Source organism: Trypanosoma cruzi, genomic scaffold (genome assembly GCF_000209065.1).
Source record: "Trypanosoma cruzi strain CL Brener 1047053516949 genomic scaffold, whole genome shotgun sequence".
NCBI classification, from domain to species: Eukaryota; Euglenozoa; class Kinetoplastea; order Trypanosomatida; family Trypanosomatidae; genus Trypanosoma; species Trypanosoma cruzi.
In genome coordinates, this window is record NW_001849460.1 from 26,385 (window position 1) to 52,876 (window position 26,492).

The window sequence follows — 26,492 nt, forward strand, 5'->3', positions numbered from 1 at the left end:
ATGATTTTTGTAGAACGTCAAACTGATACGGAAAATGCGGCTTATCTGCTTGCGAAAATGTTGGGTATACACATCAGAAACATTGGCATGATTCACGGTGGGATGCAGCAACGGCAACGGGATTACATCATGAACGGATTTAAACATAGTCAAACCCGTATACTTGTGGCGACTGATGTTGCATCGCGCGGTATCGATTTTCCTGACGTGACATGTGTTGTCAACTTTATTGCGCCAAAAAGCATTGATAGGTATTGCCATCGAATAGGGCGTACAGGAAGAGCTGGCCGCACAGGAGATTCATTCACATTTATTGGTCACTCTGACGGCTGCTTGGCAAAAGATCTTGTGGGTTACTTGAAAAAATGTGGGATGGAGGTTCCGCAAAAACTCTTAGATATTGCTGGGAAATACGTTCAATATGAAGAGCAACGTCATTTGAGGCGTTCGTGGAGTGGACGATCTGGACGAGGTTTCAAACGTCAGAAGCAAGATAGCCCTGCGCCCTATCAGAGTAGCAGCTGGTAATAAGTAATTGAGTGAGAAATAGTGGAGAAAAGGTTTATGTTTTTTTCTTTTTTTTTCTGAAGTCGTTTTTTATTTTTATTTGCACGTGTGCGTGTGTGTGTGTGTGTCCATGGGTTTTTGTTACATATTTACGGTAATAGTGGAGCGCATTTATGTGCCTTTGTGTGAGTTTGGGAATCGCTCTGTTAGCTAAACTGATGCTCACTTTGTGTTCATATTTGCTGTTCCGCCTCATGACATTGGGCAATGGTAGGGACGCTAACTCAGTAACAAGGAGAGGAAAAGGAAGAACAAGAAGAAACGGGGGAAAAACAAACAAACAAACGAACTCCGTATATTTATTTATTTCCGAGGAAAAATGGCGTAACAGATGAAGCAACGGTCATAAGTTAAATGGGATAAAGCGAAGAGAAAAAAAAAAATGTGTATTCCCACTTGTTTTTGCTCCTATCTGTGTTTTCTTTTTTTCGACTATTTTTTTAAACCACTGTAATGGTTGGGAGGAGGGGGAATTTGCCGGTCGTGACATGGCGAGGATTATCAGTGCATCGGAGCTGGAAAAGGCTGCTGATGCATTGGCTCGTGGAAATTTGGTAGCCATTCCAACGGAAACTGTGTATGGTTTGGGCGGTAACGCACTTAATAAGGAGGCAGTGGAAAAGATTTTTATAGTGAAGGGCCGTCCATTGACCGATCCCCTGATTTGCCACGTGTCGGATGTTGAGAAGGCAATGGATCTGTGGGATGTGCATGCCGATCCGGAGGCTGTGGAATTGGCCAGGGTTTTGGGAACGGCAATTTGGCCTGGACCTTTAACCATTGTGTTGAGGGCGAACCCATTGTTGCCGAATTCGGTAACTGGGGGATCGGGTTTCGTGGGTGCGAGAATTCCACGCCATGAAATAACTTTAAGGCTGTTGCAGCTCGTGAATTTCCCTGTGGCGGCTCCCAGTGCGAATACATTTGGTCATGTTAGCCCTACCACGGCCGATCACGTCCTCAAGGATTTGGGGCCGAAAGATTCCTCCTTATTGATTGTCGATGGTGGACCATGTGACATTGGTATTGAATCTACCGTGGTGAAAGTAAATAATGTAGAGAGCGTTGAAATTCTTCGTCGAGGAGGAGTTACACTCACGGAAGTGCTACGTGCTCTCGGAGATAAATTTCATCCTCTCATCACGATTCGGGATACTCGTTTGCGTCACCTCAGTCCTGAAATGGCGATGGATGGACCCGGTCAGCTGCTCACGCATTACTCACCGAATGTTCCGTCAAGGCTGTTAACACCCAGTAGCTTCACCACCAATCTGCCAATGGATCCAGAGGGGGCGTTGGTGGAGTTTTCTTCAAATTCTTCCGTAGCTGCGCCGACGGAGGTATTGTTAAGGCACACGGTAATCATTGACTTTGGGGGTAAGCTCCAGTGCCTTAAACCGGGTTGTCTGGCATATCGTGACCTGAGCGTGAATGCCCAAGTGCGAGAGGCGTGTTTTGCCGTATTTGATGCGTTGCGATGGACCGAAACTATTCCTGGAGCGGAGGTGGTGCTTTTTCCACTCGTGTCGGGGTGGCCGCATGCCTCAGTGGACACGGATCTCTTAGCAGCGGTGGAAGACCGTTTGTTCCGCGCCGCCTCTGGTAAGGTTGCCCGGATCCGCATGCAATCAAGAAGTGTGTAAAGTTTACACACACACACACACACAAAAGCATGTCTTGAACGTTCGGATTTCTTTTCCTTTCTTTTTCTTTTTTTACAAATAGTTCAAATGAAAATGAAAACCTCAGAAAAATCTTTATGTGCATGGGAACCCGGGAAGCAAGGTTGTCTGCTGATTTAAAAATGGGAAGCGCTAGCAAAAAAATAAAATATTAAGCAAAAAGAAAGGAAAAGGAAGGAAGAGGTCATTTCTATCTTGATGCTTTTCCTTCCATCTTGTTTCTCTTTTCTCTGTGATTTTTATTTTTATTTTTGGTTCTTTTCTGTCTTTTTTTTTTTTCCAGGCTTTGTTCTACTTCTTTTTTTTTTTTGTTTCTGATTTCTTATTTATATCTGCGTGAGTGTACATGGTTTAGCCGTCGTTGTTTTGTGTGCTTTCTCTTAGTAAAATGGCCTTTCACCCCAGGGACGCCTTTATTTTGCACCAGGAGCAAATACAGAGATACAATGAGGGTGACGAGGTGGATACTTCTGCAGAGCAGAAGGTACAGATAGAGCTGCAGCGGCTCACAGACTCAGAGTCAACGGTGACGATCGCCTTCTCTCATGAGGATCACACTTTGGGAAACCCATTACGGCATGTTCTCATGCAAAACCGCGAAGTGACAAGCGCCGGATACGCCATTCCCCACCCACTGGAAGCGAAAATGCTCTTGCATGTTCAGTCTACTGATTACGCTGTAGAGGCAGTCGCAGAAGGGCTTGAGCGTCTGGCTTCTATATGCGATGAGACGCTGCAAAGCTTCGAAGATTGCATGCATAGGATGAGGTGCGAGGGAGCTAAACAAGAATAGTAGGTGAGTCCCAGTGAATATGCATTTTCTGTTATTTGTTTTTCTTATTGTCGTCTGTGTGTGGTTCACCTCTTCTCCAGTGACGTAAGTGATGTCACCATTTGTCTTTTGGTATTCAGACATGTGTGTGGTTTTAATACGTTGTTTGTGTATGGGCTAGGACGGAGGTGGGATGCATCACTGTCTCGCATTATTGGCGGAAGAAGATCTCCACCGATTCGCGTAATAATAATTGATTATAAATATAAATGCACAATGTGAATTGACAGTGTTGAGTGTCTTTTGTGCGGTGTCTGTTTTTTTCGTATGTTTGCGTGATGGTGTGTGAACGGTTGCAAGATCAGTCTCGTAGAGACATGCGTTCTTTTCCTTTTTTTTTTTAATGAATAATTTCAAATGTCATTACTAATGTGATTATAATTGTTAATTCCAATGCAGTGGAAAAATAACCCAATAGGAAGAAAGCGAAGGCACTGTGAGAGAACATGGCTGAAAGGCTTGCAGAACCCAAAAGTTCGGTAATTGTGAATGGAAGAAAGCGCATCACCTCCAAATTTGTTGATGGAAGCGAGATGGTTGAGGAGTATGACGTCATTACTGATGAACTTCTGCTTAGAAAGCGCCGGGTAAAGAATACCCTCGGGAACTTTGGTGACTGGCAAGTGGAGGTGGGGAGTGAAGTAAAAACGCGTAATTTGGAGAAGGAATTGCTGATTGAGGCAAATGGCAGCCCGGAGATTGTGAAACAAGACACCCCCGAATATCATGTATTCCGTATCCGCAACCTACCCTACGCAAAGGATGTGTTTAGTGTAACGGTGGAGCATCGCGAGCCTGGAGATGTTGGCGAGATAGTCGTGCGTACCAGCAACAAGAAGTACTTTAAGAGATTGAGCATCCCTGAACTTCAGCGGCACCACATTCAACTTGACCCAGGTCATCTTTTATACGATGTACAACACAACACATTGATTATTCGTTACAAAAAGCACCTTGCGGTTTTAGCAGCAGATGCTGCAGCCAAAAAAGAACGAGCAGCGTTACCAGCGAGACGCATAGATGGTGCGGATGGCAATGCTAGTGATGGATGTGCGCAGCAGTAAAGGGTAAAAGAAGGAAGAGGGTGTGGAGTGGGAGCGCTGTGATGACATGAGCGTCTTTACCGCAGCACTTCATACATTTGGCATGTAGATGTGGACACTCTTGTCTTTGCGGCACAGAAGCGGTTATCGCCACCTCTTCGCCCCTCTTGGTTTTTTCTTTCTTTTTTTTTTTTAATTGCTTTGCTAGTGATGCCGCTGCACTCATCCTAAGACGGGGAGAAGCATGAGTCCTTTTTTTCCTCTTCTGTGTGTCTGTTGCCTTACATAAAAATATTTTTTTTTTGAAATCCCGAGAGGCAAGGGACGACAGGACCCCGAAAAGCAGGAAAAAGGGCTCTGGATGCGATAACATTATTTATTTATTTTATTTTGTTTTAAATTTTTGTTGTGGTTTTGACACTAGGGGAGGCGGAGAAAAAGTAAACAGCAGTAAGAAGAATAGGATATTCTCCATTGGTGGTAGTATTGGTAGTAGTATTAGTAGTATTAGTGGTGGTAGTATTACCGCCTATCTTTCATAGTTGGTATTCTTTTAGAAAGAACCCCACACTTCAAAAAAACAAAACAAAACAAAAACACACAAGGGCGTTTTTTCTAAAATGCTTCAGCGAAGTATTCCTCGTCTTGTGCGTGACCCCGTGCCAACGGATACCAAAGCCTTTTATTCATGGTTCAGCGGGCAGGCATACCGTCAGGAACGTGTGATACCCGGTGGCTATCCAGCCGTGCGTGTGTATCCTGTGTACGGCAAGCGGTGGTTTACGGGCCGGACTGTGATGGCTATGATCGCAGGATTTTCTCTGTTTGGAGCGTGGTTTCGTCCTGAAAAGGAGCGGTATAACATGGAGATGATGATTGAATGGTCGGAACGGCAAGCTGCTCATCTGCCTTACCAAAAGGCGGAAGTTAATCTGCGATGCCTTATAACCAGTTACAAGCGTCACCGCTACGAACAAGAAAATCTTATCGACAAGGGGTTTGTAGGTTTGACTTCAGAGTTCAGAAAATTTTTTTACCACGACGATGTATGGCGCCCGCCTTTGCACGATGTTCTCATGCATCCATATGCGAAATTTGGTGGCCCCTTGTTCAGTTATAACTGGACAATTGGATACTTCTAAGAGAGAAGGTAGAGGAAGCCAGCTATCTGTTGTGTACGTGTCTGTGTAGATTGCCAGAGAGACAGAGAGAGAGAGAGAAAGGGGATGGGTAACGGGCAGCTTGGGATTGCGGGGCTGGGGAGAAGTGGGGCTGGGTCTCTGTTATTTGAGTAGTCCGTACGCACGGCCGTTTCACACAAGTGCGTGCGTGGGCATAATTAGATGTACGAGACGTCATGAAGCAAAGGAAGAGAAACCGGGTGGGCCACTCGTTGCTCTCTTCCATCTGTGGATCAAACTGAGTTCGGGGTAGCGCAATGGGTTACAATTCCCTCCCAGTTGTCACAGGGTTGCTGTTTTCGCAAAGAGAAGAACCATCAGTGAAAAAAGAGGTACAACGGCGCAAGGAAGAATCAAAGAAGAAAAAAAAAGAACATTTTTTTTTTTGTGTGTGTTTCCTTTTTTTTTTCCCCCAGACTTATATGCATTGACCGCATATATATATATATTTGATTACTCTCCATCAACGAATCAAAAACTAAAACACTACCAGGTGATAATAGAATAGATAGAGAACTTTTAACGATGGAACCAGATGCTGATTTTGGCTCTGTTACGGCTGCCTTTCGAGGCACGGAAGAATACGCGGCCGCATTTGATTTGGAGTTGTGGAAGGCGCAGCAGCAGGCACGACTGCGAAGTGAGCTGAATGAAGAAAAAAAGCGACTAAAGAAGGAGGTGGCGGCAGAGGTACGAAAGAAAGAAGAACAGCGTCTGGGAGATTTAGATACAGTTCGGCAGGATTTGGAGCAGGTGGCAAGACGGCTTCAAATTCGGGAGGAGACGCTACAGAAACGCATCTCACAGTTCGAAGCTCGTGAGGCAGTGTTTGAGGCGCGTCGTGTGAAAGTTGCGGAACAGCACGAGCAGCACCTGCTGTCGGTGGAGGGGCGCACACGACGACAGTTGGAGGAGGCGGTAGTGCGTCAAGGTGTTCTCCAGGCACAATTGCGGGAGCGAGAAGACACCATTACTCGCCTCGAGGAGAAACTCCGTGCGGCGGAAAGCGAGCACGATGCACTGCAGAGATGCATGGCTCGCCATGTTGCTGAGGATGAAGATAAAGCGCGTATAACGCGGTTGGAGGAGGAGTTGGCTTCAGCAAATGCAGCAGTGACGACGTTGCAGCTGAAGTTAAAGGAACGAGAATCGGAGCTGGTGGTGGCACGGAAGGAACGCGATCAGTTTCAAGAGGCATCAAAGCTATCTAGGGATCAACTGGGTCAACTTGCCCGGCGTTACAGTGAGCTGCAGAAACAGTGGCAGCAACGCGAGCGGATGCTGCTGGATGAGGAAAAGCGTAGGTTGGAGGAAGACAAGCGACGCCATCAACTTGTCACACTTCAGGCTGGTAGTGAAACAAAAGGCGTATATCGCCACGACGTGCTTGGACATCAGTTTGCCGAAGGCATTGTTTCCAGGGAGGTCAGAGACAGAGTGCTCAAACGCGGCAATGCTGGTGATGACTCCAGTACGTTTCTCAGGGAGCTAATGGCTGAGGTGGCACAGGGTTTACGCGAATTACGGGTCAAGGAGAAAAAAAAGGGCAAGAAAGTGAAAGTGAGGATCGCCGATTCATCTGAACCACGTTTGGTGTACGCGGAGGTGCCACCGCGTCACCAGGATGAGAATTCGTTGCACGTAAGAGGCGGTTGGAGAGCTGTCTCTAGCGAAGAAGTTGTGGAACAGAAGCGGCACCAGCCGCGTGATTTTACGCAAACAACCACAGCTTGTGAGGACGTGGCCAACTCAACGCTTTCTTCACTGACACAACGCGAGAGCGAGGGAAGACGCGAGTTGACGGAACCGTACTACAGCCCTCTTGCGGAGAAACCCCCAGCTGTAAAGGAGGAAGAAGAAGAGGCAGATGTCGATGTCTCCTCGTCGTACTGTTACGCCGACGTGGAGTCGTGGATCGCAGAAAGAGAGGACCGACGTGTCCTGCCGAGGGAGGAGGCAGTAGGCAAGGATGTGATGGAGAGTCATTTACCTACATTCCCATCTGCCGCGGATGCACCGCCGCGGCCTACACCTCCGTCGCCGGAAGATTTCCTCCAGGCATCGAGGGCAGCTCCTCCGTCTGCCTCACGGGAGTCCACTCGGGAAGAAATGGTGGAGTTTGTCAAGAAACTGAGGATGAATAAAAAGAGGCTGCTGGAATCGGGCGTTTACACCGAGGATGACACGCTCTTGAAGGAGATGACCGATAAAATTGCACTCTATGAAGATTTCTTGATGCGGCATTTTTGAATTCTTTTTTTTTTTCAAATTTTATTTTCCTTTATTTCTCTTTTTGATGAATCTCATGTGTTGCTGTTGGGGGTTTTTGAGGTACTGTAGAAAAATTTTTTTTTTCTATTTTTTTTATTATTACTTTTGCACTTCCTGCCGGTATGTGCGATCCAGCCGTGCGGCGCGTGTGCCAGGCTGCCAGTGCCAATGGACCTCCGTGTTCCGCTCTCATACGTACTTGACACGCCTCTTGCTCAGCGCCACGCAATTCCACACCGCACGCTGTTTCTGGACGCCACACACCCATTTATTCAATACCTGAATTCAGATGACACGCGTCTCCCACAACATCCCACTTTGACGGTGGAGGCGCGGCCGGTGGACGAGTACGAGACGTACGTAGGGGAGGATGACTGGCGAAGGGAGAAGGCTGTTGACTCCGACAACACTGACCCCGCGCCTCGGTTTGACGATGTCGTTCAGTGGGTATCAGAGACATTGAACGAGATTGGTGGGAACGGAGACGGGGTGGTGCTTTGCGGGCGACGTGTTGTTGCTGACGATTGCGGTTGGGCGGTGTTTTCTCGGACACCAACGCTGCTTTCATCCCGGGATGTATTCATCGCCATGCGTAATTCGTCCAAATTTCTGCGGGATTTGCACCATCAACTCCAAGGCGTTGCATTGGCAGGGGCGGAAGGACCAGTGAAGGTGGAGGTGACGTTGGCAAAGGCGTTGAGTGGAAATAACGCAAGAGAGTTTCGGGCTTTTCTTCCATATCGTCTGCATACCTCTGCTGGAGATGGCTGTGTTGAGGCATGGGCGGGTCACATGTACGCTGGAATCAGTCAGCGGGCAACGGATGTGTGTTTTCCCTCGTTGATGGCATGGGACGAGGCGACGCATGACGAAAACTACGCCATCGTGATGCGTCATATTGAACATGCCAAATTGTTGGAAAGGGCCCTTGAGAACGATGCGTTGCTGCGGACGGCGCTTTTTCGACAGGCTAACAAGCCATCTGTTGCTGATCCCGCACCTAAAAAGAAGTCGTCCGTTGTACTACTGGCAGTGGATGTGCTGTTTGAAAGCCCATCGCTGCCTGTGTATTTGTTAAGCGCCGCGGTGCGATGCTTCCACCATGATGATGTCGAGGATCCGGCGTGTGCTTTTCCATTCATTCTGGATGACGACGCGAAATTAGGGCGTGGCAATGATGGTAATACCACTACTACTACTACTAATATTGCCAATAATAATAATAATAACAATAGTAAAGCTGATGGTTGGAGTGGTGAGAGTGAAGATGATGATGATGATCTGCTGAGTGATTCCGTTAGCTTTTTTCGTCTGTTTCGTGACGCCGCTAATTGGAACCGTCACGTGGAGGTGTGGCGTCGACGCGGCAGCACGGCAGGTGTCGGAGAACGCTCTGACACCACACGGACGCAAAAGGAACGGCGATTTTTTGTAGTTGCGTCGGAGCGTGGCGATCTCGCGTCAACCAAGGAGTACATGGCGAAGCGTGGGCTTCCGTTGGAATTCTTTCGCCCGGACCTTTTTAAGGGCGATGGTAACTTTCTGCGCGAGTGGCGAGAAAGACTGATGCAGAGGATATCTATGGCGGAGCAGTCCCGAGGAGACTGATCGAAGGCGACACCAATATATATATATATATATATATATATATATAAATTTATATGCACACTAATCTAAGCCTTATTTCCATGAGTCCTTTTTTTTCCCTGTCCGCATTCGCTGAGCCCTGCTATTTTACTTCACACTCCTTCACTGTCTTCATGATTTGCGATTCCTGTGGGCATACCACTCGTAATCACTTTTTTTTTTTCTCTTTTCTCTCCCTTTTTTTTTTTTTGTGTCTTTACCTTTTGTCTGCTTTATGTACCAACGACAGTGGTAACCAAGCCACACACACAGGAAGAGTTCTCCACTCTACCGCTATCACTGTTCGTATTACTTTGCTTCGTTCTACTTCTTGGAATCGAAGCGGACATCCAGGAGCAGAGCACCAACACCGCTGCAAAGGGAGTGGGGTGGGGGTGGGGAGGAAAAAACATCCGGACGGAAGATACCTCCGATTGCGTTCTTAATTACTGCCTCAAATTACGTACATTGCAAAGTTGTTGGCGGCAAAACCAAGTAAAGAGGGGGGAATAATCATACGGAGCACCTTGTTCTTCTCTTTGGCTACGCAAAACCAAAGAACGGGAAATATCTTTAGGGCAGACATCTTTTGTGTTTTAGTTAAAGATGTCGATGGGGAAAATTCTTGGCGATCGCAGGTACAGGATTGGCTGCCCTATTGCGAAGGGTGCGTTTAGCACGGTGTACCGGTGCGTTGACTTGACCACAGGGAAAGCATATGCCGTGAAGGTGGTGAGTCGGGCACTGGTGGAGGCAAATAAAATGCAATGTGCCGTTGTGTGCGAGATCAACGCGATGGAAGTGATGCCCCGCTCAAAGTATTTGGTGAATCTCGTGGACAAACTTGTATCCACGCGAAACTATTACCTCATCATGGATCTGGTGGAGGGTGGCACGTTGAGCGATTTGATTCGTAGTTCCCCCCTCATGTTGTCGACGCAGTGGTGTCGTCGGATCTTTAGGCAACTTCTCAAGGGACTCAGCGCCCTTCACGGCTCCAACATCGTTCACTGCGACATTAAGCCGGAAAATTTGCTGTTGAACGAGGAACACACACAGTTGATAATATCAGATTTTGGGTTTGCGTGCTATGCACCTCCTGGGCGTCTGCTTCACAGGGCCTGCGGAACACTGAAGTATTGCGCTCCTGAGTTGCTGCAATGCGACCCCAGGTACGATGCCCGCGAGGTCGATGTATGGGCTGCAGGTGTAACGCTATATGTAATGCTTTTCAATACGTATCCTTTCCAGGGGGATGAGAAGTGTCCCGACACGCTGGTCCAGGCGGTGATGGCGGGAAAGTACACGTTTCCACGTCCAGTGTCGCCTAGCCTCGAGCATCTTTTTTCCGTGATGCTGCAGCCTGTACCCGCAAAGCGCTGGTCGGTGGAAAGGCTACTCCGGCACACATGGGTGGTGGGGGTTGATCCTCCCGTGGCAAAGGCTTCTTCCCGCACAGCCATTTCTTTAGGCGACATAGTTCCCAACAATCATTGCTGTGGCCACGCATCAGAGGAGTTTCTTGTGCAGTCTTCACTGGCAAAGGCATTAGAGGATGATGATTTGTGCGGTTTGTCGCGCCGCTCACGATCCTGCCCTCTCTCTTCCAGGAAGTTGAGTGGTGACGAGGTGCTTGGCCACACGGGCCTCAAGGGCGAAGTGAATGGTGGTGCACCCAAATACATTTCTGGGATTGGGAATAAAAGAGGCCGAAAAGGTAATGCCAATATTAGTACCAGAGCCAGTGACGCCAGCGGGGAGGGAGAAAAATGTACAGAATTAGGAGGAGGGGGAGGAGGACTCTCAACGGATCTTGATGTCGTTTCAAATGACAGCTATAACGACAACAATAGCCATATTTTTCGTACCATGTCATTTGTGATAAACAGCAGCGGTGGATCGCCCACGTCATTATCTACATCCTCCAAGGTATCTCGGGACGGCTCCCCTGTGTCTTACACACGCGACTTCATACTTACCTTGAAGGCCATTGTTAACTTTTTTTTATTTTGCACAGCGCTTGTTGTTATCGGTGGGATGCGTTTATTGTTGGATGTGGACTTCAACGACCTTCCCATTCCTTCTTTTCTCCGCGCAATGGTGGAGCGTCTGATAAAACCGCCGGAGGATGTTATTTCGCAGCATGTGGAGCCTCAACGTAACCGCAATCAAACACGTGGCGAAAGACTGCGACAGATGTTTGCTTCAGCAGAAAGGGCAATAAGTGCTTCTAACCCACGACGCCGAGTGGTGCCGACATGAGCGGCTTCCTGCGGCATGGGGGCAGAGCAACGCCTAGCGCCAGTCTCACCTCTCCGACACTGAATAAGGAGGAAAAATTTTGTTTCCACACCTTGGACACAATCACCCACGCAAAAAAAAATTGAGCTTAAGATCAATATCCACAGTGATCACGACTGCACATTAACAATAGAGGAGATTATGCGTGTACGTCGCCTGAAGCATTTTCCCCAAACGCGTTTCGTCAATTTGCTGCTGTTGTGTCTGCCCATGGCGATTTCAATTAAAATCCAAACGAGAGAAACTCAATCCCGTTCTTTTTCTCTCTCTTCCTCAGTTTTTTATCTTCTCCCCATCTCTTACCCTCCGTCTAATTGGTTAACCCATTACGCATGTGTGGAAGGTGCCAATGCACACTACCCGTCATCTGTTGGACAGGAGATCAGCAAAGGAGATGGAAAAGAATAAAATGGTAATAATGAAAAGTTTTTTTTCTTCTTTGTTTGTTTCTTTTTGCGGTACTACGGGCGAGGGATGAGTGAGTGCGGTGGTGTTGGAACGAGGCAAGATGGCGTCTGCAATAAATATATAAATCTATATATTTATTTTTATATATGGTTTTCTTTCTCTTCTACAGGAGGAAAGGTCCCCTGTCTAGTGGTGGTGTTTCTCTCTCTCTCTCTGTGTGTGTGTGTGCGCATTTGTGTTTGTACTTCTGTGCTTGCACCTTCCCTGAAATGATGTGTATTTTTTCCCCACTTTTTTCTTTCTTTTTGACGGGCGAGAGGGGGAGGAGGAAGTTTGCCCCTTTTTTTTTGTTTGGCTTGCACCCTTTATTCCTCTATTTTTTTTTTTTTTTATATACCTCTGCGTCCTCGAACTGTGAGGACCCTAAAAACATTTGTTTCTGGAGTTTTTTTTTTCCTTTCTTTTGTTGTCTTTTTCGTTCCTTCTCTCAGCGCGTGCATTCGAGCAGAAAACGTGGTAGAAGTTATAACATCTGGACACACACATACACACACAAAACAACAACCACAACAAAAAAACAGACAGGCTGAAAGAAAGGGAGGAGAATACCGAAATGAATCGAGTTCAATCGGATGCAGCGGCAGTTTATGTGGAGGCATGTAATCGTGAGCACGCGGAGTGCGCACTGGAGTTGGTGCAGGCCTTTGAAAACAATGAACGGGAGGCGAATTTGTCTGACCGATCGGTGCAATTAAACGACGTAGACCTGAGCTGCATTGCCGAGGCCCTATGCTCCACCGCGCACTCGATACGCGTGTTGAATCTGGAGGGGAACGCCTTTGGCATGGCTGGCCTGCAGGCACTATTGGAGGCTGTTGAGAAGAACCCCGGCATCCTCCGCGAGCTGCGGCTTGGCAGGAACAAACTGAAGGACCAGGCAGCGGTGGTGATTGGTCATGCGTTGTCTCGTGACGGCTGTGGACTGAAAGTGCTGGATCTCTCGGAGAACGACATCACCAAGTTGGGTGTCATTCCCATCGCGGCGGCAATTGGAGATGGCTCCTGCGATGTGGTGGAGCTCTCCTTCCACAACAACAAGATCGAGGCGGATGCCGCAACGTACTTGGGACAGGCCATCCGTCATGCGGGTAAACTGCGGCACCTGCACCTCGGCTACAATGCCATCCGGGACGCCGGGGCCGCACAGCTGGCCCAGTGCATTCCTGTGACGGTTAGTCTATCCACCCTTGACCTCACCGCCAACCGCATCGGCCCTAGCGGTGGCAAAGAACTGGCACGGGCTCTCATGACAAATTCATGCAACATGCAACGCCTTAACCTGCGTCACAACCTTTTTGACAGCGAGACCATTGAGATGTATGCGGAAGTTATCAAGACCAATACTTCACTAATTCAGCTTTTTCTTGGCTTCATGAATCCAACGCCGCACTCCGCCGCTCTTGTGCTTTCGGCACTCTGCGCTAATCGCAGCCTTTTGTTATTGGATATCTACGGATGGAAATTGCACGTGGAGGACGCATGGAAAATTATTGACAGTATTCAGAGAACGAACGGTACAATTGCGGCGATTGTCACCGATGCATGCCAATCCATTGCAAAGCGTATTGATGAGGGTAACGATGAGAGGGAAGATCATGGCCAGCATCCCATATATGTTGGTCCTGACGATCGTGACGCGTACATTGCAACTAAAAGTCTTCGACGCTTTTCTCGGGCACAGTCACGGCGTCAATCACGCGCTTCTTCACGTGGTGCGATGTCTTCACGTGGTGCAATGTCTTCACGCACAGGAAGTCCATCCCACCGTCGTGCAGTTGAGCGTTCTCACTCTTACAAGGACTCCAGCGTGCACACCCCACATTCCACCAGGGCCCATCAGGAAATTTTGTACCAATCCACACAGGGCATGAGCGTTGCAGCAAAAGAGGAACTCCAACACTACCGCCGAACGGCAAGTGGGATAAATGATCCTGTGACGATTCCGTCACGAGAGAATACCCTTTCCCAGTTAGAATACCAGTCAGGGGATGCCATGAGGCAGACTGTGGAGCAATTGAGACGGGAGCTTTTCGAGCAGAAGCAGATTCAGCGAGCGCTTGAGTTCCGTGTTGCTGCACTGGAAAGCAGGTTGGAAGGCATGTGCTGTAACAAAACATTTGACTCCGTAGATCGAACACACGTATCGCGAGCCGCGGGTGGAAGCAGCCATGGAAGAGGAACACTCAATCGTTTCAACGACGGCTACAAGAAAAATGGTTCAAGTTACCGTAGCAGTTCCCACAATGATGCTTACCGATTCAGCGAAAATATTCCCTATTCTCATATGGCTGCTTCTGTAGGTGTCTCGCATCGTAAGGAGTCTATTGAGCGGTCAAAAAGCGCAGAGGCCATTTCATTCGAGTTGAGGCAGAACGGTATTGCCGCTAGTGGTGCTGCAGGTGGAGGCGGCATGGCGGCTGCCCACAGTCCGAGCAGCGGTGCCAGCGGTGGGCCGGCGGAATTCCCACATATTTCCGTCGCCCGCACGGAGCGGTCGGAGCCGCCAGCGGAGCCGTTGGAGCTGCCGAAGGAGAGGAGGCCGGCAGAAGCGATGCTGCAGACATCGACGAGGGTGGTCGGCAATCACCAGCCGCAGCTGGCTCCCTCGCCGTCGAAGGACAAGGACCCACCAAGGCGAAAGGGCTCCATAAGAAGCGCCTGACGGACGAGGACGGGGATGAAAAACAAAAGAAAGGAAAAAAAGTAAACGCAGGAAGACGTGTGGGAAGTGTTGCGTTCTTTCAGGGAGAAAAAATGGAAGGGCAAAGTGAACCAGAAATATGGAAGAGGAGGGGCGCACACACAATATATATATATATATATATCTAGAGAGAGGGGGGAGAGGAGAAATAATGGTGTTCACACCGCATATAAAAACAACAACAACAAACATATATATAAAGCCCATGCATGGATTCAAAAGGGCAAATGAAGGGAAGTAGATTCAGGACAAGCAAGCAGACAAACACACACACCGAAAAAAAAAAGTAATATTGAAACAGCAACAAGAACAAATCCAGACAAAATGAAAAGCAAAGCTGAGGGCATTCGTGAATAGAGAAGAAAAGTGAACCTCCTACTTACAAGCATTTGGGCATGCCCTAACTGCTAGTGGAAAAGAACAGGAAAACACGAGGTTAAGAAGGAGAAACAACAACAGCAACAAAAAAGACGAAGAGGGGGGAATGAATAAAAATCTATAAATATACATAGAGAGGGAGGGAGGGAGGGGTATAAGCTGCTGCGCCCTTTTTTATCTTTTATTGTTTTCTTTTGTCTATCTCACTCTTTTTATTGTTATTATTTTTCTTTTGGGATGACAGAATTGATGTGTAGATATACTTTGCCTTCTTTTTGGTTTACCAGAGGGAGAAAATGGGTGGGGTGAAGGGCGGCGGCTCATTGAGTACAAGCCCACCAAACTGAGGGAGTGGCATTCAAAACACGGCTGGGATTTTTATGTTGCCGTGAGACGTCCCTATCTTTTCCTCCTCCCTCTACTGTTGCGTCTCGTGTTGTTTATTTCCGGCTCTCAAGAGAGTCTTCGTGTGTGTGTGTGTGGAAGGGTTGTTGGTGAGAAGGGGATGAAGGGGGGGGGGGGGGGTTCGTTTAGATCTCACCCTTTTTCTTTTAGTTCTGTATGTTTTGACTTTTGTGTGCCCTCTTTCCCTCCCTTCTTCCCTCGGTGCTTTTCCTTTTCATTTGTTCTGTGTGTCTGGGTGTGTGCGTGCTGTCATTGTTCTTGATTGTGTGGTCCCACATCCCATCCTTTGTTATTATTATTTGCTCTTGTTGTTGGTCTGCCTGTTGTTGTGTTACTGTTTGTACGCTTGCTTTCCCCCACTGCTTTTTTTTTTTTCCCCCCTCTGCTGCTGTGAATGTCTGCACTCTTATAGCACCAGAAGGATAAATTCTGGGACCGCACGGGAGCATTTTTTATATTTCTTTCAAAAAATTATTTTTCGTATTGTTTTTTTTTCTTTCCTTTCTTTTTGGGGGGTGGCGCGGTTGGAGCCAGCGCCATGCCGCTGTTTCCCCTGTTACGGGAGCAGCTCTCTGGCCGGGGACAACCCCACATTCGTCGCATGCTGCCCTGTGCACATTGCCCGAAGATGACTACAACAGAGAAGGCGCAGTTGCGGGAAATGAACGTTCTTTCCTACGATCAGTCTGACCTCCTAAGGCAGATTTCATCGGCATGGGAGCGGGGAGATCTCAACGCACTGCACCGGTGCTTGCAGGAGTGCACCGTGTACTTTGATCCCAATAAGCCGCATTTATTAGCATATTTTGTGAGTCTTGGTGGCATTGATTTGTTTGCCACTTTGCTGTGTGATGTGACCATGCCGGCACGGCTGAGTAAGGCATCCACGCATCAATTTGGTTTTATGGATACCAAAGGCCATGCCCCGTGGCAGCTCGTCAGAGCCATTGCGACATTGATGCGTGTGCTGACAGAGTTGCTTGTCTGTCACAATGAACTGGGTTGGCATTACTATGATAGTTATCCCGGACTTTTTTTCAGACTGTTGGAACTAGCAAAGGTGGCTGAACTGCGACTCACCGCAGTTGTCATGCTGGAGCATCTGGTTCTGAGCGTAGGCCCAGTGTTGGAGATATCGAAAGTACCGGCGTTACAGGAACTGATTCGCACCAGTGATGATGCAACACTTGCCATTTTGTGTCGTGTAATTGCGTTACTTATTGTTCCGGGTGTGGTTTTGAATCAGCGTGAATCGCCTCACCAAAGTCTTGTCTACCCCGAGTCTCTCCTGCCGCTTCAACGTATTCAGCGGGTCATTGATAGCAACGTTCTCTGGCTGATTGGAGAGAAGGACCTCGTCAAGCGACTTGTGATGTTGTGCGAGGTGCGTGGAGCAGGTGACCTTCGTGCCATGATGCAGACCGAGCGTTCTGTCACCTCGCTGGAAGGAATTGTTTTCGAGCCGGTTATGCAGGAGTTGTCCACCACCGCGATTGCGGCCTTACCGTCATTGGGTGGTGGTTTTCCAGCAAACAACCCTTTTGGCGGCTTGGATTTTGGGCAGCTGGGGTTGGTCGCTTCGCGGGCTTTGGGCCGCAACAGCAATGGCAGTGGCACTAGCAACAGCAACAACAGTGATCCCGCGACTCGTTTCGATTGGGTCGGAGGACGCGGCTACGGCGTGGAAGAGCTCATAGAAGACGCCGGGGGCACACCGCCTCCGCAGGCATTAGGTGCCATGATGGGCATGTGGCCGGAAGAAGACACCACCTCCGCCGCCTCTATCGCGACGGTTGGCTCAAATGTAGACTTCAGCTGGTTTGTCGGATGCGCTGACGCAAAACAACGGTGGCGAATGCGTGACTTGACACTGCGTGAGGAAGTGGATGACAATTGTCCACTTCTATGCGGGTTTGGGCCGGTAACGGACAGTAAGTCATACGAGGCGTTTCGAAAGGAGAGTCGCTTCTTTTGGCAGTTTCTCGCCCCGGTGCTGAAGGACCCCAGTGTATCCTACGGCCCGCAGGTCATTGTGGGGGCGCAAAGTGAGATTCTGTTTGTACTAAACCTTATGCTATCCACATTCTTCTTTGGGGACGTCTGGTGCAAGCTACGGGATTGTCACTGGATTAATGCCGCAAGCCGATTTTATGACTCTGCCTTTGATTCACGCGCACATCCCCACTCCTTTTTACCGTACATGGAGCAGTTACAGCGGTCGCTGGAGCTTCGCCAGCTCCCGCGCTTCTTGGAGCCAGCCGAGTCCAGTGAGGAGAGGGTGAGTGCGGAAAGAGGAGGACAAGAAAGGAGTGAGGAGGACGAGGAGGAGGGCGAGGTGAAAAACGGTGAACCAGGTGAGGTGCAGCAGGAGGACACAAGCCGGAACAACAAGAGCAATGGTAGCAGTAAAAATCAGTGGGAGCAATTCCTTCTTGCGGCGCAGTTGGGTGAGGACACCGAGGCATTTATTCGCCACGCCGCCTACCATGGAGTGTCCGACGATGACGATGGATTTGATGAAAAGAACCATCAGCACGACCCAAACACGATTCGAAAGTTGGAGCTGCTGCGCGGTGTGCAGGAGTTCTGGAACGCGCAGGACCGTCGCGAGTGCTCCATGCTCCACGAAGGTGAAACCGCCAAGGAGTCGGCACCACTTGCGCTCAAAATTGCTTTGACGTTGGCTCGGCAAAACGAGGACAGTTGTGTGGAGACGTCTGCCTGTCATGCTCTGGAGGGATACTTACGCTGTTTTTCCTTTCCAGTGCGTCAAAAGAGTGCCGCAGATGCCCCTCAGACGGTGTTAGGCGACGTGCTGATGCGCTCCATTTTTGAACACCGCGTATACAATGCAACATACGTACCAGGCCTTAGTGGGTCGCTTTCTCCGGCAAAACGTATAGACAGTTTTTTTGCGCTTCTCGGAGAACTTGTCCGCTACCACTACGGTAACCTCACACTTCTTCAAGACTACGTTACAGGATCAGTGGGTCTGCTTCATCTTAATAATCCCTCCGCAGCGTCTTCCCTGCATGGTCAGTTAAACCATGCGACCTCAGAGCATGTCGAACAGCTGTTGCGTCTACCACCATTAGATAGGGAGGAAAATGAGCCGTTTGCGAGGGTTCTTCTTCGGCGCATGTGCCGTCACGGATGTGACACAAACTTGTTTTTGCGCAGCCTTCTTCTTTCATTGACTCCCGGTCTGCGTTCCAGAGTGAATTATCTCTGGAAACCTGTGACGTCACTTACGGTGGACGTGAAAGAGACATTGGACGGTCCTGCTCGCATAGGAGACGTCGTGACAGGTCATCCAAATCGTCTCAATTACATTAGGAAATACTCGAGACGATTCGTCGCGATTCTGAGCGAGAGGCGGGCAGCCGCAAAGAAAAGCCCTTCTGGGACCGACGCAAAAACGGCAGAGCGCGACGCTTCTACCGTTTTTCTTCCCTTGTCTTCTTCAGCAGATTCCAAACTTTCGTTGTGGGATATGCTCCAGATACTCTTGCGATCCCCGCATCGTCTCCTGCTGGAGGAGCGGCCGTTTCCCTGCTTCTTTGATGATTATGACCGGGCACTCATTGTTGGTGATATCGAATTGCCACCCATTGGTCCCCCACCGCAGTTTTTGGTGCCGCTTTTTCCCGAACTTGTGGATGATGGGGGTGATGGGGGCCTCGGCTCGCTTGCAGGGCTTGAAAGGGCGCTATTACAGGAGCCACACAAACTTGTGTACAGCATGCTGGGTCCACTAAATGCGGAGAGGATTCAGAACGCCGGACGACTCTGCGTTGTCACGACATGTGTGTTGGTTTTTGTTCGTGCCGCTCGCTTGGGTGGGGGGGATGCTGTCCACGAAATACTGAGAAGTCTCAAGTCACTGGCGATGGTAAGTTATGCGAAATGGAAAAAGCAAAGAAACGCGCCCAATCACTGCAACAAGAGGTGGATTCGTCGTGCGAAGCAAGTTGGGAGCTGTGTAAGTCGCCTTCCCAGAGAGGGTTCTTGCTACTGCACGGCAAACGATGGATCGGCGCGTTGTTCGGCCTTTTTGTTTCATGGCCACTGCGCTCCTATGAGCGCGAGTGAGCAGTATTACTATCGCTACGGCGGTTGTTTTTTCCGTAACATGTTCCGTCTCATGTGTGTGTGGATTGGTCACTACGGTGCCTGCCAGCGATATGTGGAGACAATTTACTACTGCACGGAGGTTCCATTCGCGGAGACAAAATGTGTTGTTTTATACTTAATGCGTGTGCTCCCTGACTACTTTTTGGGATGAGCGGCGCGTGGGCGACAAGCCGCTGGTGGTGGCGATGAATGACGAATGTGAAGATGCGTGCGAGGGAGGGGTCAACACACACACGTGCAAAGGAGAAGAAGGAGGAAAAAAAAAAAGAAAAGAACAACAAAAGCAAAAAAGGGGTAAATGAGAATGGGGATGACGGGGCCAAAAAAAAAGAAAAAAAAAAAGGGGAAAGATGACAACACCACGGCAGCAACAAGAAGAAGAAAAAGACGAGGGCTGGGAAGGGAGACCGAGAAAAAACAAATAAAAGACACGGGCAATGGGAAAGGAGGCACTCCGCCCTGTAAATGGCAGGAGAAACAGGCGAGGAATTGGGGATCGGGACCGAGGGCACCAAACAAAAACAACAATAACCACTAGTGAATTTCTTCAGACCGTAAAACTAGAGGCCAGTTTTTTTTTTTTTTTATTCTTTTGCAGGTCCTTCGTCGTTTCCATTACCATTCTGTGATATAACTTCCCTACTCTTCCTGCACACACGTGCTGAATATATATATATATATACACTTCTCTCTGTGTTGTGCGGTTCATATCTGTGGAGGGGGAATTTGGGAGGGAGGGAGGCTTTGGCGCCTCGTATTGTCTGTTTTTTCTCCATGCCACCATGAACGGAAAAAACCAACAACCAAAAGTGAACACGAACAACAATAAGAACAAAAACAATAATAACAAACAGCGATAAGAAGTGTGTTTCATACCCATTTGTTTTCATACAGGGGTGCGACATTTGCCACCATTTTAAAAGGAGACAAACTCAATCTTGATTACAATTCACTATGACGCGCCGAGTCGCAATCGGTACGGATCATCCGGCATTCGCCATTCATGAGAATCTGATTCTGTACGTGAAGGAGGCTGGCGACGAGTTTGTGCCTGTGTACTGTGGACCGAAGACGGCGGAGAGTGTCGACTACCCGGACTTTGCCAGTCGTGTGGCGGAAATGGTGGCAAGGAAGGAGGTAGAATTTGGCGTGCTGGCATGCGGTAGTGGGATCGGCATGTCCATCGCAGCCAACAAAGTTCCCGGGGTGCGGGCTGCCCTCTGCTATGACCACTACACCGCAGCGATTTCGCGGATCCACAACGATGCGAACATTGTTTGCGTGGGAGAGCGGACGACTGGTGTGGAGGTCATTCGGGAGATCATCATTACATTCTTGCAGACGCCGTTTAGCGGCGAGGAGCGCCATGCACGACGTATTGAGAAGATACGGGCCATTGAAGCCTCCCACGCCGGGAACAAAGGGGTAAAATGAGCGAACGAGAAATGATGTACAGGAATGCATGCAATTTTTTGTATTTATCTGTATTTGTGTGTGTGTGTGTTTGTGGGAAGCAACGGATTTCACTTCTGCCCCATTTCTCCACTACCGCCAACAATACAGACAAAAGAAGGAAAAAAAAGGGAAGCCGGTAAGAGCGAGAGGAACAGGGCGAGCGCTTGTAATTAACTGAGGGGGAATGGACTTATTTTCTGTAGAGGAGGCGCGTGTCTGCGTAGGCCAAAGAAAAATGGGCTTTATAAAAATATCCAATTGTGCGCACCGGTGACCACGACGAGGGAAAAAGGCGGCAAATATATATATTTTTATTTTTATTTTTGCAAAGGAGATGAGTAAGGAATGCGTGGGTGAATGGTAACAGAAACGGGATATATATATATATTGGTCCCAGATTCGTCAATTCCCAGTCCAACCGGTAACAACACTGTCCATTGACGCCGTCGACCTTTTATTCACTGCAGCTCTTGTGGGGGAGGGGGGAGTAAAGCCTTGTTTATTCCACCAAACAACAACAAAAGGAGCAGCTATAAAGGGGGTGCATGTGTCTTTTGCTTTTTTTTTTTTTTTTTTTGCGGATTCTACATCAAAGGCGACGCATCTCTTCTTCCATCTTTCGACGACCAGAACCCCAACATGCTTCGACAACATGTTGGCTGCCATTGGCGGCAGGTGACTCCGTTGTGGCAATGCAATTCGGCATTGAGGGTGCGGCGAATAACGCAGTGTGCGCCGCTCAAGAACGCTCGGGCCGTGACAATGTCTTCAGGCAGCAAGGCCGACGCCCTGGAATCGTCTATCGCACGCATGCGCAACATTGGGGTTGTGGCACACATTGACGCCGGCAAGACGACCACAACAGAACGCATGCTTTTCTACGCAGGTGCCTTAAAGCGCATCGGTGATGTGGATAGCGGGACGACCACGACGGATTTTATGAAGGAGGAGATGGAGCGTGGCATCACAATTCAGTCCGCCGCCGTCTCGTTTTCTTGGCGGAATCACAGCATTCACCTCATCGATACTCCTGGACACGTGGACTTTATTGTGGAGGTGGAGCGTGCAATGCGGGTGGTGGATGGTGTCGTTGCTTTATTTGACGCCTCCGCTGGTGTGCAGGCGCAGAGCTACACAGTTTTGCGTCAAAGTAGAAAATTTGGCATCCCTGTGATTGGCTTCTTGAATAAAATGGACAAGTACAACGCCGACTTTAAAAAGTCTGTGGAATCTATCCGGGAGAAACTGGAGGTGGAGCCACTCCTGCTACAAATTCCACTTCAATCAGAGGACGGCGCCTTTGAGGGCGTGATAGATATCGTTGAGATGACGGCATGTCGTTTTGGAGGCACCCATGGCTTGGATGTGGAGGTTAAGGATTTACGTTTGCTTGACTCTGAGCCGGTGCACATTGTGCAGGCTGCCTTGATTGCCCGTCACGAGCTCATCTCGACGTTGACTAAGCTCGACGATCCACTGTCGGACGCCGTTATTGCCTTATTGGACCAAACTGACGGGGATGAGAAGAGGGCAGAGGACCTAATTCCAAGTGACCTGCTACGTGCAGCGATTCGCCGTCGAACACTGCGTCAAGGTGTTCCTAGGCCTGCTGTGCCGCTCCTTTGTGGTGCATCCCGACGTGATAAGGGCGTGCAACCGTTGCTGGATGCCATCACGTACTACCTGCCGTCTCCGCGGGATCGACCTCTCACTGGCTACGCGCGTGACGGAAAAATAGTGCCTCTCCCACCCGCAACGAGTGCACCGTCCGTCCCTGTGGTGGCGCTGGCGTTTAAGGTGACGCACGCCACAAGTCCCAAAGGAAGACGCCAACCATTGGTGTTCTTCCGCGTTTACAGCGGCAAAATAACACCCAATATGACGCTTGTGAACAATAACTGTAATCGACATGAGAATCTTGAAAAATTGTATGTGATACATGCAAATCGTCAGCTGGAGGTTCCACACCTTGTTGCGGGGGAGATTGGTGCAGCTTTCATGCAATCTACCAAGACAGGTGCCACACTTTTTCGAGCTCCCCAGCAGGTTCATCTGGATGCAGATCACACCAAGAATGAGATATTCACACTGGAGGGCATTCAACCCCCACCACCTGTTATTTCATTTTCTGTTGAGGCAGCCACAAAGCAGCAAATTCCCCTCTTGGAGGCTGCTCTTCAGGAGCTGAGTTTTGAAGACCCTAGCTTGTGTGTGCATAAGAATGATTTTGGTCAGATGGTGTTGAGTGGCATGGGAGAATTACATCTTGAAATTGTCATGTCCCGCTTGGAGCACGATTATAAACTAAAGTGTCGACTACTACGTGCCATCGTAGAATATCGTGAGGTAGTTCTTGAGGCAGTGGAGCTCCTGCATGGTATTGGGATGTACAATGAGCTCCCATACGTTGAGTGTTCGCTGCGACTCCAGCCACTACTTGAGGAAGATGGCTTCTGCGATCCAGGTCAATGTTGTTCCTTTGTTCTTGACGAGACGTTGACGGAGAAATATCTTGCTGGAGCCGCTGGTTCCCGTAATGATCGACGTCGCCGCATGGAGGATCACCACCGTAATGTGAAGGAGGAACTACGAATAATCACCGATGTTTTTTCTCGCGCAGTCACCGATTGCTCTCACATGGGTCCCCTTGCCGGTTTGCCTCTCCACGGCGTGCGGGTCGCTTTGCTGGAATTCAAAAAGCTTGGTGGCACGCAGCTGTCGGAGGGCCCTCTACAGCAGGCCGCTCGTTCCCTTGTATTGGAGTTGTTTCGCTCCGTTTCCAAGGCCAATCTTGCCACGATGGAGCCAATGATGGAGGTGGAGGTGCACCTCTCGGAGGCAGCCTACATTGGTGGTGTTGTGAGCTCTCTGAGCGAGCGTAAGGCCATTGCGGTGGACATTCAAGATGATGGGAGGTCGGTGAAAGCAATCGTCCCGATGCGAAACATAGTTCGCTACACAATGGAACTTCGGAAGGCGGTGAAGGGGCATGCCAGTCTGTACGCACGCTTGCACCACTACCGTGTAATTGAAGAAAAGGCTGTCCTCTCGCGAATCATGAAGAATTTGGGCATTTACGAAGGCCATTGATTGGTGGCGAATGCTGGTGGGCAATACAAGACGACCCTGCCGGTGCAGCGTCAGCAGTGGGAGGGAGCCGAGGCGTCTGCTCCTTCTGGAGGCGTCTTTTTTTTCTCTCTCTCTCTCTCTCTTTCTCTTTCCATGCCTGTTTTTTATTTGTGGATGTCGTGGGGCTGTGGCCTTTCCCTTTTTTTTTTTCTCTCTGTGTTGTTTTACTTCATCGGGGGGTGGTGGCGGCAGTTTGTTTCACACATTCACTCACACCCGGAGGAAAAGAGGAAAGCACACGTTTACATTTGTCTTTCTGAACAGACACAACATTCCATCCGCAGCCGATTCAAAGGGGAAAAGAGGTGTACAGGCGGGCCACATTGGGGATCCATCGGCAAGAATGCAGAAGGTTGTTGTCTCCACGCTTCCAAACAAAGTCAAAACCATCGAAAATGTCTTTATTGAACTAAGGGATGCCACGCGACTTTCGTGCCGGCTGTGGCTTCCGGCAGATGATGTGCCCCGACCAGCCATATTGGAGTACATCCCTTATCGCAAGCGCGATGGTACACGTGGTCGTGATGAGCCCATGCACGGCTACTTTGCAGGCCATGGCTACGCGGCTGTTCGTGTGGACATGCGTGGGAGCGGTGAATCGGATGGCCTTATGCATGACGAATACCTGCAACAGGAGCAAGACGATGCTATGGAGGTGATTGAATGGATCAGCAGGCAGAAATGGTGTAATGGCAATGTTGGCATGATGGGGAAGTCTTGGGGAGGCTTCAATTCTCTTCAAGTTGCGGTGCGTCGTCCACCTGCTTTAAAAGCTATCATCACGGTCGGATTTACCGACAATCGCTTTACGGATGGCATTCATTGGCAGGGTGGCTGTCTCCTCAACGATAACTTCTGGTGGGGATCCATTGTGTTGGCGTATCAGGCACGTCCAATCGATCCAGAAATTGTTGGTGATCGTTGGAAGGAAATGTGGCTTCAACGCCTGGAGAATATGCCCGTCAACATTGCTGACTGGGCTGAGCACCAAAAATACGATGACTACTGGAAGCATGGCTCTGTTTGCGAAAATTACGATTCCATTCAGATACCTGTCATGGCTGTAGATGGCTGGGCGGACGGCTACACGAATGCCGTTTTTAACCTGCTGTCAAACCTGAAGGTTCCCCGGAAGGGATTTGTGGGGCCTTGGGCACACGTTTACCCGCAGGATGGCGTCCCGCAGCCGGCAATGGGGTTTTTACAGGAGGCTGTGAAGTGGTGGGATCATTGGCTAAAAGGTACGGAGAATAACGTGATGGATGGACCGATGATTCAGGTTTGGATGGAGCATGAAATGAAACCTAGTGTTCATCGCCCTGTTAGCGAAGGCCATTGGGTTGGTGTGGAGGCATGGCCTTCTAAAGATGTTACGGAGGAAACGATGCGACTTGAATGCGGTCGTATCGTAGATTTTGCTCACGCCGTGCGACAGGAGCCTGCCTCTGTTCTGCTCAGAACTCCATTGAATCACGGTCTTCTTGCCGGTGAGTGGATGGGCGCTGGGGTTTCAGGCGAAACTCCCGCGGATCAACGTATGGACGACGGCATGGCGATGGTTTTCGACGCCGCGGAGCTGCAGCACGAGCTGGAGATTTTGGGTCGTCCCATCCTCGAGGTGGAGTTAACGTGTGACAAGCCAAAGGCGATGCTGTTCGCCCAACTCAGCGACGTCTCGCCGGATGGCGCAGTGAGTCGCATTTCCTTTGGCGTGAAGAACGTGACACAGGCCGCAGGCGATCAACGAATTGAATACCTCCAAGAGGGGAAGCGGGTTCGTGTCAGGGTTCTGCTGAACTATTGCGCTCATCGTTTTACGAAAGGCCATCGTATTCGCCTCTCTCTTGCGAACAGCCAATGGCCAATGTTTTGGGTATCGCCTGAGATCAACACCCTGTCGTTGGACCTCAGCACGGCCACGCTGCGGCTACCCACGTACCGCGGGCCGGCCATTGCCGGTCCAAACCCGCAGCCAGAAACAGCCGCTCCCACACCCCTCACGGTCCTGCGTGCGGGGTTTGTGGATCGGTCCATCACGTACGACATTGTTAAGGATGAGTGGACATGCATAACAGATGGTGTGGGCGGTGTCTTTGGCGATGGAGTTTACCGCTTCGATGAAATTGGCACAGCCGTGGAGCACAACTTGAGGCGAGAGCTAAGACTCTCCAACAAGGACCCGCTCTCCGCAAGGTACGACATCAAGCAGAAGATGAAGATGGGGCGCCCTGGATGGGAGGCGGATATTGACATTGACACTCGCCCAACGTGTGACGCGAACTATCTTTACGTAACCGCGGAGATACAAGCAAAGATGAA

At 49.5% G+C, this 26,492-nt stretch overlaps 13 protein-coding genes across 13 annotated transcripts, besides 22 other annotated features; all 13 read left to right on the plus strand.

Moving 5' to 3' along the window:
* Positions 1 to 528, plus strand: Tc00.1047053508601.10 (mitochondrial DEAD box protein, putative; the record flags this gene model as incomplete). The annotated part of the gene is made up of 1 exon (XM_806707.1): positions 1 to 528. A coding segment is annotated over one exon (528 nt), but the record flags the coding sequence as incomplete, so codon positions are not given.
* Positions 1 to 16,740: a sequence feature (heterozygous, non-Esmeraldo-like haplotype).
* Positions 1,056 to 2,210, plus strand: Tc00.1047053508601.20 (hypothetical protein, conserved; the record flags this gene model as incomplete). Its single annotated transcript, XM_806708.1, has 1 exon — positions 1,056 to 2,210. One exon carries the CDS (start codon positions 1,056 to 1,058, stop codon positions 2,208 to 2,210), a length of 1,155 nt encoding a protein of 384 aa, XP_811801.1.
* Positions 2,452 to 2,577: a sequence feature (T-rich).
* Tc00.1047053508601.30 (DNA-directed RNA polymerase I/III subunit, putative) lies at positions 2,638 to 3,042 on the plus strand (the record flags this gene model as incomplete). The annotated part of the gene is made up of 1 exon (XM_806709.1): positions 2,638 to 3,042. The coding sequence occupies one exon, from the start codon at positions 2,638 to 2,640 to the stop codon at positions 3,040 to 3,042; it is 405 nt and encodes a 134-aa protein (XP_811802.1).
* Positions 3,528 to 4,145, plus strand: Tc00.1047053508601.40 (hypothetical protein, conserved; the record flags this gene model as incomplete). The annotated part of the gene is made up of 1 exon (XM_806710.1): positions 3,528 to 4,145. One exon carries the CDS (start codon positions 3,528 to 3,530, stop codon positions 4,143 to 4,145), a length of 618 nt encoding a protein of 205 aa, XP_811803.1.
* Positions 4,496 to 4,529: a sequence feature (AT_rich).
* Positions 4,602 to 4,646: a microsatellite.
* Tc00.1047053508601.50 (hypothetical protein, conserved) lies at positions 4,745 to 5,266 on the plus strand (the record flags this gene model as incomplete). The annotated part of the gene is made up of 1 exon (XM_806711.1): positions 4,745 to 5,266. The coding sequence occupies one exon, from the start codon at positions 4,745 to 4,747 to the stop codon at positions 5,264 to 5,266; it is 522 nt and encodes a 173-aa protein (XP_811804.1).
* Positions 5,322 to 5,347: a microsatellite.
* On the plus strand, positions 5,831 to 7,555 carry Tc00.1047053508601.60 (hypothetical protein, conserved; the record flags this gene model as incomplete). Its single annotated transcript, XM_806712.1, has 1 exon — positions 5,831 to 7,555. The coding sequence occupies one exon, from the start codon at positions 5,831 to 5,833 to the stop codon at positions 7,553 to 7,555; it is 1,725 nt and encodes a 574-aa protein (XP_811805.1).
* Positions 7,646 to 7,678: a sequence feature (AT_rich).
* Tc00.1047053508601.70 (hypothetical protein, conserved) lies at positions 7,745 to 9,184 on the plus strand (the record flags this gene model as incomplete). Its single annotated transcript, XM_806713.1, has 1 exon — positions 7,745 to 9,184. The coding sequence occupies one exon, from the start codon at positions 7,745 to 7,747 to the stop codon at positions 9,182 to 9,184; it is 1,440 nt and encodes a 479-aa protein (XP_811806.1).
* Positions 8,789 to 8,814: a microsatellite.
* Positions 9,200 to 9,239: a microsatellite.
* Positions 9,376 to 9,413: a sequence feature (T-rich).
* Tc00.1047053508601.90 (protein kinase, putative) lies at positions 9,809 to 11,464 on the plus strand (the record flags this gene model as incomplete). The annotated part of the gene is made up of 1 exon (XM_806714.1): positions 9,809 to 11,464. The coding sequence occupies one exon, from the start codon at positions 9,809 to 9,811 to the stop codon at positions 11,462 to 11,464; it is 1,656 nt and encodes a 551-aa protein (XP_811807.1).
* Positions 12,023 to 12,059: a sequence feature (AT_rich).
* Positions 12,286 to 12,307: a sequence feature (AT_rich).
* Positions 12,357 to 12,400: a sequence feature (CT-rich).
* On the plus strand, positions 12,525 to 14,633 carry Tc00.1047053508601.100 (hypothetical protein, conserved; the record flags this gene model as incomplete). Its single annotated transcript, XM_806715.1, has 1 exon — positions 12,525 to 14,633. The coding sequence occupies one exon, from the start codon at positions 12,525 to 12,527 to the stop codon at positions 14,631 to 14,633; it is 2,109 nt and encodes a 702-aa protein (XP_811808.1).
* Positions 14,777 to 14,796: a microsatellite.
* Tc00.1047053508601.110 (hypothetical protein, conserved) lies at positions 15,994 to 19,740 on the plus strand (the record flags this gene model as incomplete). Its single annotated transcript, XM_806716.1, has 1 exon — positions 15,994 to 19,740. The coding sequence occupies one exon, from the start codon at positions 15,994 to 15,996 to the stop codon at positions 19,738 to 19,740; it is 3,747 nt and encodes a 1,248-aa protein (XP_811809.1).
* Positions 16,741 to 16,946: a sequence feature (areas merged during assembly that could not be assigned to a particular haplotype. This can correspond to areas where the two haplotypes were merged or to regions with more than two copies in the genome that were merged during assembly.).
* Positions 16,947 to 17,300: a sequence feature (heterozygous, Esmeraldo-like haplotype).
* Positions 17,301 to 17,525: a sequence feature (areas merged during assembly that could not be assigned to a particular haplotype. This can correspond to areas where the two haplotypes were merged or to regions with more than two copies in the genome that were merged during assembly.).
* Positions 17,526 to 26,492: a sequence feature (heterozygous, non-Esmeraldo-like haplotype).
* Positions 17,743 to 17,828: a sequence feature (GA-rich).
* Positions 19,830 to 19,982: a sequence feature (GA-rich).
* Positions 20,382 to 20,452: a sequence feature (A-rich).
* Positions 20,544 to 21,023, plus strand: Tc00.1047053508601.119 (ribose 5-phosphate isomerase, putative; the record flags this gene model as incomplete). Its single annotated transcript, XM_806718.1, has 1 exon — positions 20,544 to 21,023. One exon carries the CDS (start codon positions 20,544 to 20,546, stop codon positions 21,021 to 21,023), a length of 480 nt encoding a protein of 159 aa, XP_811811.1.
* Positions 21,342 to 21,369: a sequence feature (AT_rich).
* Tc00.1047053508601.130 (elongation factor G2-like protein, putative) lies at positions 21,684 to 24,134 on the plus strand (the record flags this gene model as incomplete). Its single annotated transcript, XM_806717.1, has 1 exon — positions 21,684 to 24,134. One exon carries the CDS (start codon positions 21,684 to 21,686, stop codon positions 24,132 to 24,134), a length of 2,451 nt encoding a protein of 816 aa, XP_811810.1.
* Positions 24,238 to 24,265: a microsatellite.
* Positions 24,517 to 26,492, plus strand: Tc00.1047053508601.141 (dipeptidyl-peptidase, putative; the record flags this gene model as incomplete). The annotated part of the gene is made up of 1 exon (XM_806719.1): positions 24,517 to 26,492. A coding segment is annotated over one exon (1,976 nt), but the record flags the coding sequence as incomplete, so codon positions are not given.